The following is a 12,205-nucleotide window of genomic DNA, read 5'->3' as shown; positions in this document are numbered from 1 at the left end:
GGGGAATCGAACCCAGGGCTTCATGTACACGAGGCGAGCCCTGTACCACTAGGCCACATTCCCAGCCCCTTGTGCAAACTAGCACAAAACGAAATTTGAACTTTTAGCTGCCCTGGTGTCTGTCTATCTCCCTAGGCCTCTCTTGAGGTGCAGAGGGCTCTTCAGGTGTGGTGGGGAGCCCTGGCCCCCCCAGCCGTCCTCCCACGGGGCCAGGGGTGGCTCTGCGCAGCGAGGACGTCACAGCCCAGCGGTTCCCCGCTGCCCTGGCTCAGGCCACCGGGCTCTCTGCCCTGTGACCCGGCAGGGGCCGGGCCCCGTCACCGCTGCCGGGCATCCGGGGCCGCTGGCATCCGACGGCAGCCTCTGCCGGGCGTGAGGGGCCGCCCTGGGCTCCGCCGTGGCTGGGCCCGTGGCCGCCCTCCTCTGCTGGGAGCCCCGACACCCCGAGGCTCACCTCCTCGGGTGCCACGGCGGGGTGCCCTGGCCGCGCCCCATCTCCAGGCCTCTCTCTCCAAAAGGCAACATACGTGTTTGTCCTACCAGCCCTGGTTCAACAAGGCTGGCCCCCCCATTTCAGGGCAGTGCCTGCCCCACGAACCCCCAAGCTGCACAGTGTGGCTTTTGCGCAGCCCCAGCGGGCAGGCCGTCCTCGGGGCCGTCCGTTTCGCCGTGGACTGGCACCTTCCCCCCCTCTCCCTCTCCCGCCCCCAGCTGCGGGGCTGGGACCCCTCGCAGCCCCCCACCGCCCTGCTCTGTAGCTTCCCGCCTCCCACCACCTCCTTTTCTGTCTCAGAATCAAGTCTCTCCGGCATGATCAGAGGCGTCGTCCCGGGAGAGCGGCAGGGGACTTCCCCCCCATCCCCCCCGCCCCCTACCCCCATCCCCCCCCGCCCCCACCCCCCCATCCCACTCTGAACGTGTATCGAGTACCTAACGCAGACTGCGATTTCATCGGTTCTGCTAGAAAGCAAGCTGCCGGCCGGGGCCAGGCCTTCCCCTCCGCTTAGGGTTCTGCCTGGCACTCAGCAGCTTCATCTGCTATGGGTTAATGCGATTTGCCTGTTTTCCCTCCTCAGAAATCAAGTCTTTTTTTCCAGTCCCGGGCCTTGGCTTCTTTTTGCTAAGGGCAGCTCTCTACCTCTTGAGCCACAGCGCCACTTCGTTTTTTTCTATATATGTGGTGCTGAGGACGTGAACCCAGGGCTTTGTGTATATGAGGCGAGCACTCTACCACTAGGCCATATTACCAGCCCAGAAATCAAGTCTTGAGGTTTGGAAAGCTCTTATCAATCTTTCTGCACTCCATTCTGTCTTTTCCTTCTGGGACACCAAATACATCCATGTTACACTTGCACTGTATTTCTCTTCTGTGCTTTTCTTTTTCCATGTTCCTTTCTTTCCCTCTTGCCATTCTGTATGCAGTCCATTGATTTCTTAAGCTCATAAATCCTTAAAAAAAAATTGAGACAGTATCTTACTCTGTAGCTCCGGATAGCCTCAAACTTGGAATCCTCAGCCTTATAACTTCATAAATGTTTTCTTCTACTGTGCCTAGTATGTTTTAAAATTCATTTATTGGATTCTCTACACCAATTGTTACATTTTGATTGTGTGTAAATTCTACAATTGGACGTCTACTGTTGAGGGAGGGGGAAGATACCAGTACAAGATGAGGTGGTCCTGGGGACTGTCAACTCTAGCTGTGGGAAAGCCCAGCCGTGTGCAGTTACTCCAGGGGCTTGTGAGGCGGGACCCGGGTTGGGGAGGCTAGCCTTGCGGAACATCGCTTCACTTTCCTCACAGGTTATAGGTGAGTTGCAACGTGGGACACGTTCCATTTTTGCTGGTCAATTTTTCATCATAGTTTGGCTACCTTAAAACATTTCTAATGGTTATTATAAAGGTGATGTATATGGCTGGGAATGTGGCTTAGTGGTAGAGTGCTCGCCTAGTATGCGTGAAGCCCTGGGTTTGATTCCTCAGCCCCACATGAACAGAAAAAGCCGGAAGTGGTGCTGTTGGCTCAAGTGGCAGAGTGCTAGCCTTCAGCAAAAAGAAGCCAGGGACAGTGCTCAGGCCCTGAGTTCAAGGCCCAGGCAAAAAATAAAGGTGATGTACGGGGGTTAGATACATAAGTCAGGTAGTGAGAACATTTCTTTATGGACAATGTCACTCCTGGCCTTTCTTTGTGGACTGTACTTTCTCAGGACACAAACACCTCACACATTGGAAAGGCAGAGAATTTCCATTCTAGTGGAAATCATTTGCCTTTCACCTCTAAATATCTTGAAGGCATTTTGTTTTTAAGCGTTTGGAGCTGTGGTCCACTCTGGCTTAATTTTTGTATGTCCCACACAGGCTTTCCCCCCTATAAACACTAGTTTTATTTGCAAATGCAAGCTGCTGGCCAGATTTGACCCTTGCAGTTGGCCTTAAGCAGGACCATGAATGTGACAGGGAAGACCCTGGCTGTCTGCACGTAGAGGTTTTAAATAAAGCTGTGGATTTAGCCAGCAGGGGAAAGACATTGTGAGTGGAGTTCACTAATTCTGAATGTTTTCTGTCACCAATCTGCCAGTCTCAAGACAAAAGTCAACTGACCCAGCCCACACCATAACTGCCACTGAAGGTAGGTGGTGGATGCAAGGCCTGACTCCGAGGCTGAACCCTTGATGGCGCTGAGAACCAGCATGGAGGAAGGCAGGCCCCTCCATGGGCAAAGCCGCAGGAGGGAGGTTGAGAAGGGAGTCTGAACATCCACTTCCTTCTTCGGAGTAGTTTATTGGCACGGAGTCTCCCAGGCTCTCCTGCCCGGGCTGTTTTCGAGCCGCGATGCTCAGGTCTTGGCCTCCTCAGTGGCTAGGATTATGAGCATGAGCCACAGTCACCTGGCTGCATGTATCTTTTTGAGTGCTATGGAGCCGAGGTGGCTTGAAACCCGCCCAGCTCCACGGGCGCCAGGACCGCAGGCTGTGCTGCCAAACCTGGTTTAGCATCACATTAAGAAAAAAAAAAAATTGGGGTCCCTAGCGGCCTACAGCTGCAATCAGAGCAATTTTGGAGGTGAAGAAAGGAGGAACTATGGTTCAAACCCAGCGTGGGCAGCGAGGCCAAGGACTGTGGACACAAGCTCCGGGCAGGCCCTTACAATGGCGGCAGCTCACTGGCAATGGCCCGCACCATGTCTGGATGTGAAAGCCCATGAAAGGTACAAGAGAGCTCTAGAAACAAAACATCAGGCTTTATTTTTATTTAAATACAGGTATTGTAGACATGTTAGTCTTGCAATCCATATTGCCAATACGCAGCAACTGAAATAGAAGGTGAAGTGTGAATTCGCTGCCATCCTTGGGCCGGCACCCTTCAACCCGGCAGGCCCGGCCCTTCCCATCCCATCCCATCACATCCTTCCCCTGCCTTCTACGAGGAGCAGACTAAACCCCTGCCCGAAGGATGGGGTTTAGTGTGCCACCCTGGGACCGCGGCCTGGCAGTGGCTGGCAGGACTGTGGCGCTGGGGAGAGGAGCAGAGCACCCATCAGTCTGAGGTCACGGCCACACAGGTCAGGATCCCTGAGACTAGAGGAAGGAGCCCGTGCTGGGGTCCCAGGCCCCCCGGAGAACGCCGGGTCTCTCCCGAGGCCCTCCCGACGGGGAAGCCCGGGCCAGGCGGGCGTGCAGGGGGCCGGCTACCGGGCCCGGGGCTCCCCGCCACCCCCTGGCGGCAAGCTGGGCCTCCTGTGGAATCCTCGCAGGCCGCTGCGCTCCCTGGAGTGGAGTAAATAAGGAGTAAGGCATAGACATTTGATTCTTTATTTCCATATGCAATGTATTGTTTAGGCACGCTGCTTGGGATGCTGTCTCTAAAAAATTTGTTGGCCATTTTTTTTTTCTCAGAATATCCTTTTGGTTTAAATACTGATCAGGAAAAAACAAACGATGTAAAAATACGTGAATAATTTTCTATTACAGAAATGAAAAACTGATTTGCATCTAAAAGTGCAAGAGGTGAAGTGCTAGCCCGCTCACCAGATGGCGCGGCAATATACAATGTACAATATATTGCTTCAGCTGGTGGAGAGGGCGGTGATGGATTTGATATTGACATAGAAAATTATAAATTACATTGAATTAGTATCCATAATCACTATATATATACACAAACCAGCTCTAGAAAACGCACTGGTTTAGAGTTGACGCGGGTACAGTGGAACAGGTAACATGCTTCGCCCCATGCGGGGGGCGCGGTCTCCGCCCCGCAGACCCGGCGTGGGAAACACACGCGTGTGCCCGCCTTGCGGGCTCTGCCACAGGCACGGCGGACGCTTGGTGACAGACGGGTTATTTCGGAGACTGGGGTAAGAAGGCAGATGAACTATCCAAATGAAACAAACAAAAAAGAAAAACAACAAACAGAAACAAAAACAACACCCCCAAAGCCCCAGCCCCCAGCCATTTCACTCAGCCCTCCAGTGCCTCACCGAAGCATTTCAAGCACACGAGGCCGCAACGAATGTATGGCTTTACAGGAACACCGGGTTATCAACTGAGCGGCAGCAATAAATACTTAATCTCTACCAATAGACTTACACTTTTGATCCGCTTTAAACAATACAGAAAACAATTACCAATCAAAAACTGGTTATAAAAAGAACACCCAATATTTCTTATCCAAAATCACTGGTGTTAAGTTGGAACAACCAAAACAGCAGCGGAGGGCCTTTCAGGGCTGCGCGCCCGCCAGCTGGAAGAGAAACCAACTCAGAACTTTGTACAAGGTGAAAAATGTAGGAAACTTGCCTAATACTTTGGTCGCACTAATAATTGTCAAATAGTTATGTCTCAAATACAATAGATCTGTGTTCACTTTATAAAACTATTCTTACAAGCATTTTAACTACAGCATCACCACTAGTATCACGCGGCGGCAGGCGTGCGCCACAGGCCACCCGTTATTTAGAACAATACAATATAAACATACGCAAAAATTCTTGGTATTTGTCAATGTGCAGTATCTTTACACTTCTGGATTTCTCTGTACAGTGTCTTAGAATCTAGAATAGAAAGGGTGCTGGTCCTGATCCCTCGCCCAGCGAGCAAGCTGCGCGACGCGGAGGCTCCAGAGCCCCTCGGAGCCAGGGCGGCGCTCTGCAGTCCTCAGCCGAGTCCGGCAGCAGCTCCGTCCCTCATCATACGGGGCCATTGGCGGCTGCATCTCCAGGCCCGCTTGGCTGCTCCGTCCTAGGGAGGAGACAGACGCGTGAAGCACTCGCAGAGCAGCGCAGCAGGGCCCCGGAGGCCCAGGCCCACTAGCTTCTCGGTACCTCCTGTCCACGGGCATGACCTCTGAGTCTGTGTACACTGCTCTCGCATGTCATTTGTTTGGTTTTTTTTTTCTTCCGTCATGGGGCTTGAACTCAGGGCCTGGGTGCTGTCCAAGCTCTTGTGCTCAAGGCTAGCGCTTTACCACCTGTACCACAGTGCCACTTCCAGTTTCTGAGGGGTTAGTTGGGTTTTCCTTCCTGGGTTGGCTTTGCACTGTGATGCTCAGGTCTCAGCCTCTGAGTAGCTAGGATTACAGGCATGAGCCACCGGCCCCCAACTTGTGTCTTTTTTGTATGCCGGTCCTGGGACTTGAACTTGGCCTAGGCTCTGTCCACGCTGTCCCTAAGCTTCTTTGTTCTAGCACTCTACCACCTGGGCCACAAAGCGCCACTTCTGGCTTTCTTGGGTGGTTAACTGGAGATAAGAGTCTCAAGGGAGGCTGAGAATATGGCCTAGTGGCAAGAGGGCTTGACTCGTATACATGAAGCACTGGGTTCGATTCCCCAGCACCACATATACAGAAAGCAGCCAGAAGTGGCGCTGTGGCTCAAGTAGTAGAGTGCTAGCCTTGGGCAAAGAGAAGCCAGGGACAGTGCTCAGGCCCTGAGTCCAAGGCCCAGGACTGGCAAATTAAAAAAAAAAAAAAAAAGAATCTGATAAACTGCTGGGTGCTGGTGGCTCATACCTATATACCCTAGCTACTCAGAAGGCTATGATCTGAGGATCATGATTCAAAGTCAGTCCTGGTATAAAAGCATGTGAGACTCTAGCTAACCACCAACAGATTGGAAGTAGCACTGTGGATCTAAGTGGTAGAGCACTAGCCTTGAGCAAAAAGAACTCAGAGACAGTGCCCAGATCCCGAGTTTAAGCCCCACATTGGAGGCGGGGTGGGGTGGGGGATGTCTGACAAACTTTTATCCATGACCCTCAGATCTCAGCCTCCTGAATAGCTAGGATTGCTGATGTGAGCTGGTGTATGGCCGAGACATTCTTGCAGTCTTTGGAAAGAATGCTTCAGTGGTAGTTAAGGCTGCTCTTATCCTGTTACTGACATGGGAGACCCAGCGGGCCCCCACATCCCCTACTTAGGTGTCCACCCCAGTGCATGACAGGGAAAACTGGGTGTGCGCCTACACCTCACCACCCATAGCTATGAGCTTCCCCACCTTGAGCAGGCCTAGGGCAGGGACTCAGGGCCTGTGCTTGGAAGCCAGGTGCTCTGCCACTTGGGGCCATCTCCTACCCTTTCCTGCCTTTCTCTGTGCTGGTCCTGGGGCCTGCACTCAGGGCCTGGGATCTGTCCTTGAGCTTTTGGGCTCAAGGCTAGTGCTCTACCAGTGGAGCCACGGAGCCCTTTCTGGCACTTTTGCTGGTTAACTGGAGATAAAGAATCTCACACTTTCCTGTCCAGGCTGACTTCAAATCACCATCCTCAAGTATCAACCTCCTGACTAGCTAGGATGGGCGTGAGCCAGCAATACCTGGTTTGTCTTTTTTTTTTTTTGAGATAGGGTCTTGCTTTTTATGCCCAGACAGGCCCAAACTGTGGTCCTCCTCTATTTATGCAAGGATAACAGGTGTTGGCCACCACCACACCCAGCTTTTGGTTGGGTGAGATTGGGTCTTGCAGACTTTTTGTGTTTGGACTGGCCTTGAACCACATCCTTCCAAGATCTCTGCCTCTGTGGTGATGGCTAGCATTCTTAAGCCAAGGTCTGTAACGCCTCACTTAGTTCCATTCTATCCCCTATAAAAGGGGGGCAAAGCCACCCCTGGGGCTCTGTAAATGTACACTGTGTGAAAAGCACCAGCACTCTGGCCAGCGCAAACTGGAGGAAGAGCTGTGGAAGGAGAGCTCGCGGTACCCACAGGAGCTTGGGGACGACGGTGGCGGTGGTGGGAAACCTCTGCTCTCCACCCTGTCATCGATGGCTTCCCCACACAGTGAGGCCTCAGAGCACCAGCCAACATCAGCTCCTGCCGTCTGCCCAGAGCCCCCGACGGCCGCTCGGGGGGCGACCCCCATGCCTCCTCTGCCCGTCTGTCACGCTCTGCCAGCAGTCACCAGTGGCTTCTGCTCGAACAAGTGCTGGGCAGAAGGACCCAGAGCACATGTGGGGGCATGACTGGGACCCCTCTTCTACTGGCCCACCCCCGCCTTCCCGCCTGCCACTTCCTCTGCAGATGACAGGGCAGAGTTCTTCATGCTGGCCATTTCTAGCCCTGGACAGCCAGGAAGTGACCCCAGATTTCTCTGTCACAATCATGTCAGAGAGACAGGCCTAGATGCACTGGGAACAACGCTCCCAATGGGGCCTCTGGCCACTTCATGCACCTGGCTGAATCAGACACTGAGAACCCAAGGGAAGTGAGGGCTTCCCGCAGGCCCAGCTGAGCAGATGGTGTACGATCTTCCACTCCCAATGCCCCAAGTGTCAACATGCTCAACACTCCTTGTGGCTAACTTGCAGGCTGTCTGGCCCCAGACATGGTGAGAACAGGAAGGCCCCTGTGGCTCTGCCGGCCCTGGGTTACACGTAGGATGCCCACATGGGGGGCCAGGGGAAAGCACAACACCTCTGAAACTGCTTTAAAGGGCATTTTATTCCTTTCTGGAGGAATATACAGCGTCAGATAACTGAGGGGTGCTGAGCAGTCCTGTGTCGGGGGGCCTCCTCATTCAGCCGTGAGCATGGGCTCCGGTGCTCCCGGGCCACAGGCTCTACCTGTGAGGCCGCGTGTACGGGCCTGGGCGCCGGCCCTCGGCTGAGGCTTTGGCTTGGCCTAGCCCTTCAGACCACTGGCTCAGTCTGAGCAAAAGGTGACTAGAAAGGAAACACCACATCGCAAGTCACCGGCCCTGGAAGTGGGCGCCACAGGACAAGCTCAGCCCCTGGCACTCCTGGGCTGAGTATTTCACCATGTGAAAGGCCTCAGGGAAACAAGTGCCTTGTTACCCCAGGATGGGGCTATGGGCCCCAACCATTCCCCACCCAGCCTTAGGAAAAGCCCGAGGGCCAGAGCAAGCATTTCCCTTTCTAGAAAGGTCTCAGAGCCAGTGTTGCCAGGAATCTTTGGGTGAGGCTCTGCTTCTGGATATGGAGACAGAACACTGGTCTCAGCTCCCGCCACCAGCAGGACTGGCAGAGGCTGCTGCTGAAGGACTGACCCCCATCACCCCCGGGAAAAGGCTGGGCTGGCCCGGCGGCCCGGGAGGGTACAGGCTGCTGGGCGGTTACCTCTGCTCGGGACTACTGCTGGGGGGCCGGGGGGCAGCGCACTTTGCCTCTGCCGGCTCAGGGCTCTCCACGTCTTTACAAGCAGCATCTTGAGAGGTAGACAGTCTTCCTTCCTCACTGCGAGAGAGGGAGAGCGGGTCACACACAGCAGGGCCCGGCCTAGGGAATGAGGTCACATGCAATGGCCCTGGAGTCGCGATGCCACGGGACGCCCTGGGGCTGAGCATGCTCAGGGTAGAGGACCACAGGGACACGGATGGCACGGGACCATGGAAGGAAGGGCCACAGCAGGTGGGGACCGAGGGTTGATGTGATGCGGCTGGGGTCTGAGAAGGAATGGTCCGCGTCACTGTACATACCGGTAGGATTTCAACACTCTGAGGCCAAGTGTGCAAAACAGAAAAAGAAATGTACAAGAGTTTCAGAATTCTCCTAGAAATGAGGGATGGGGAAAACATGTCCACGACTGCACATAAGCAAACCGCAGAGTCGGTGGAGGTGTCAAGTGAACCTGTTTGAAGGAACGAGGCTTTAGTTGACGCCAGGGCGTCCCACTGTGCAAGCAGAAAGCTTCTTGAGCTGGCCTCAGCAACCCGTGCCCAGTGCACGCACTGGAGGCAAAAGGGATGGGGAGGAGCCGCTAGCACAGGCCAGGCTGACCCCCCAGAGCACCGGGGCCCTGGGGGAAGGAAACATGGAACAGTCTCCCCACCGATGCTTCCTTCCTCTGTGGGTTTGTTCCTACATGCACACTGCAAACCCAGGGACTGCTGGGGTCCTTTAGGGAAGGCCATCATTCTTTTGGGCAAGTCTGGCCTGGATCTGCTTACTAAGTTTCTAGTTTCAGGACAATGTCCTGCTTGGCTTTCAAATGGTCCCAGGCAATTTATAAGTAGAAACACAGAATAAAGGGCTGGAAATGTGGCCTAGTGGTAGAGCACTCGCCTCGTGTACATGAAGCCCTGGGTTCAATTCCTCAGCACCATATACATATATAGAGAGAAAAAGGACGTGGTGCTGTGGCTCAAGTGGTAAAGTGCTAGCCTTGAGCAAAAAAAAGCCAGGAACAGTGCCCAGGCCTTGAGTTCAAGCCCCAGGACTGGCAAAAAAAAAAGAAAAAAGAAAAAAGAAAAAAAAACCAACAGAATAAAATGTATCCATTTGGTGACAATCTGAGTCAGCTCCTCCATCACTCCACCCTACTCTGTCCTTCCTTCTCTCCCTTCTTCCCTCCTCCCCGCTCCCTTTCTGTGGCACCGAGCCGCTCAGTCCTTTGGCCCGTCCCCCTTCTATGCTCCAAAGCAACTGCTTAAATGTGCCTTCTGACTTAGGCCCTTTTGTCCTGATGTTCTCTTCACTAAACATACCTGGAAGAGCCGCCAGCTTGGCCTGAAATGCCCTCCACCCCCAGGACCTTAGTGGGTCTGTTTAGGTAGCTGGCATGGCTGCACACCCAGAAGACAAAAATCCCAGGCCATCTTTCTATCCTGTCCTCTTTCCTACTTTGCTCTGTAGACCCAGGGCACTCTGGGAAACACCACAGCATGCAAACCCCCTTCTATTTCCACAAGTCTAACAATAAGTAATGCGGTATGTTTCATGTTTGTGTAATAATGAAAGATGAAACAGGACTTCATCTTTCTTTAAGCCTTTTTGGATTCTCGTCTGGAAACTGCTATCTTCTGCCCATTTTCTGATATTTTTTTTTGTCTTACTGGCTTCTAGGCATTCCCGAATACGAAATGTTTATGTTGACTATCTGATTAATTTTGTCTGGTATTTCGTCAAAAAGAAAATTTCACCTTTAGTTTGCTTGGGGTGGCAATGAACCCTGATTTTCCAGTCTCTTTCTTTTTGGTGCCAGGCCTGGGGCTTCAACTCAGGGCCTTGGGTGCTGTCCCAAGTGCTAGCTCAAGGCTAGCACTCTACCACTTGAGCCACGGCTCCACTTCTTGCCCTTTAGTGGTTAACAGGAGATAAGAGCCTCAAGGACTTTCCTGCCCAGGCTGGCTTTGAAACACAATCCTCAGCTCTTGCCTGCCCCCCACCCCCCAAGCAGTTAGGCTTGTAGGCATGAGCCACTGGTGCCTGGCTATGGCTCTTATGGTTAAAACCATGTTCCCCTCATGTCACAATGTTCTCTTATGTCTTCTCAGAGACATGGCTGTTCCTTTCATACTTCACTGCTCCAAGAGATCCAGATCCAGTCTTCCCCCAAGTGGGAATCAATATTCACTAGCCCAGTCTCCCTCACACCCCCGGCGCCAAGCCCAGACGGTGGAGGAGTCTCTGTGGACTTTTGCCAGGTAGAGCTGAGGTGGCAGTGTGAGGCCAGCGGGGGCGAGAGCTCCAAGCCCCATCATGTCCATGATAACAAAGCCCTACTCCTATGCCTGGAGGTCCGACATGGGAATGGGGGACCCTATCCTCTCTTCTCTTCAAAGTCATCTTAGAAGGTATGTGATAACTTCCATGAAGTTTACTACTGGGATTATTTAATGAGAATTGGCATGAATTCTTAGGCTGACTTGCTGAAAAATGCCATGAATAAAATCGGCATGCATTCTTTCCCACACACTTTTGTTAAAGAGGCATACATCTGGGATACTTGTGTTGATTTACAAGGAAAACTGACTTCTTTCTATGAACCCAGCACACTGCCTGAACTTACCTATTCAGAAATGACAGTTCATAAACAATGACATTTTTATTTATTTCAAATCTTTATACTCTTCCCCCCCCCCCCCAATAAAGCTGAGAACAGAACTCAGGGCCTTAAGTGCTATTCCACTGAGAAATCCCCAACCCCTATCTTTTGTATTGTTAATGCTGCATCTGCTAAGCACAGTGCTAAAGTTGTAACTATATGTCCCCCGTCTGGCTTTTATCTGAAAGGTAATACTTCTAATGGTCCACCACGTGTCACGACAATCCTCATACTGATGTCATGACAAAATAAATTGCTGGATTTGGTTTGCTAGCTCTTATCAACTGTTGCAGTCCGGTATAGTGGCTCATACCTGTAATTCCAGTTCCTCAGTAGGGAGATCAGAAGGCTAGCAGTTTGAGTCTAGTCTAGACAAGTTAATGAGCCCTCCATTTCCACCAATAAGCTGAGTATAGAAGCACAGGCTCGTTAAGGGGATGGCGGTCTAGGCAGGCCCGGAGAAGAACTGAGACTTTTATCAGAAAAACAACTAAAGCAGAAGGGCTAGACATGGCTCAAGTGGTAGAGTGCCTGTCTAGTAAGTACAAGCCCCTGAGGTCAAACTCTTCCCCCAAACAGTGACCATAAACACCCACAGATATTAGCCCCCAGTCACTGTCATCCTCGTGTGGTTTTGTTCTCGAGGGGAGTTCCCCCGTGGGACCAGGGGTCGGAGCAGGTCTTTCATGCATTCCACAGGCTTCAGGATAGTGCACACCACACCTCTATTGTGCCTTTTGTGGCCCCTGAGTTTAGAAGTGAGGTTGCTAATTTCCCAAAAGAAGTTTTTAATTATCACTGTGCTGGTGAGTTAAAACTGACTGTGGGACATCTGCAGACAGTGGTCTGCAGTGTGACAAGTCTACCATGAGGAAAGATGTCCATTCTCCTGATTTTGTGAGTCTGCTGGGTTCGAAGTGCAGTCTTACTCT

General features: G+C 52.5%; 1 protein-coding gene across 13 annotated transcripts in view; it reads right to left on the bottom strand.

Moving 5' to 3' along the window:
- Window positions 1-3,798: 3,798 nt before the first annotated feature.
- Ppp6r3 (protein phosphatase 6 regulatory subunit 3) overlaps window positions 3,799-12,205 on the bottom strand; it is a 105,465-nt gene continuing 97,058 nt past the window's right edge. For 7 of the 13 annotated variants that reach the window (XM_048359678.1, XM_048359680.1, XM_048359683.1 and 4 more), the window contains 2 exons: window positions 8,567-8,683; window positions 7,914-8,152 (listed from right to left, as the gene is read on the bottom strand). In XM_048359678.1, the coding sequence (XP_048215635.1) occupies window positions 8,050-8,152; window positions 8,567-8,683 (220 nt within the window). In that variant the 3' untranslated portion in view covers window positions 7,914-8,049. Of the gene's footprint in view, window positions 5,241-7,913; window positions 8,153-8,566; window positions 8,684-12,205 lie in introns of those variants that run through there. The other 6 variants (XM_048359681.1, XM_048359684.1, XM_048359686.1 and 3 more) reach the window with 1 other exon arrangement.

Source organism: Perognathus longimembris, chromosome 13 (genome assembly GCF_023159225.1).
Source record: "Perognathus longimembris pacificus isolate PPM17 chromosome 13, ASM2315922v1, whole genome shotgun sequence".
In the NCBI taxonomy this organism is placed as follows: Eukaryota; Metazoa; Chordata; class Mammalia; order Rodentia; family Heteromyidae; genus Perognathus; species Perognathus longimembris.
Note: the sequence above shows the minus strand (reverse complement) of the source record. Positions and strands in the feature narration are given on the sequence as shown.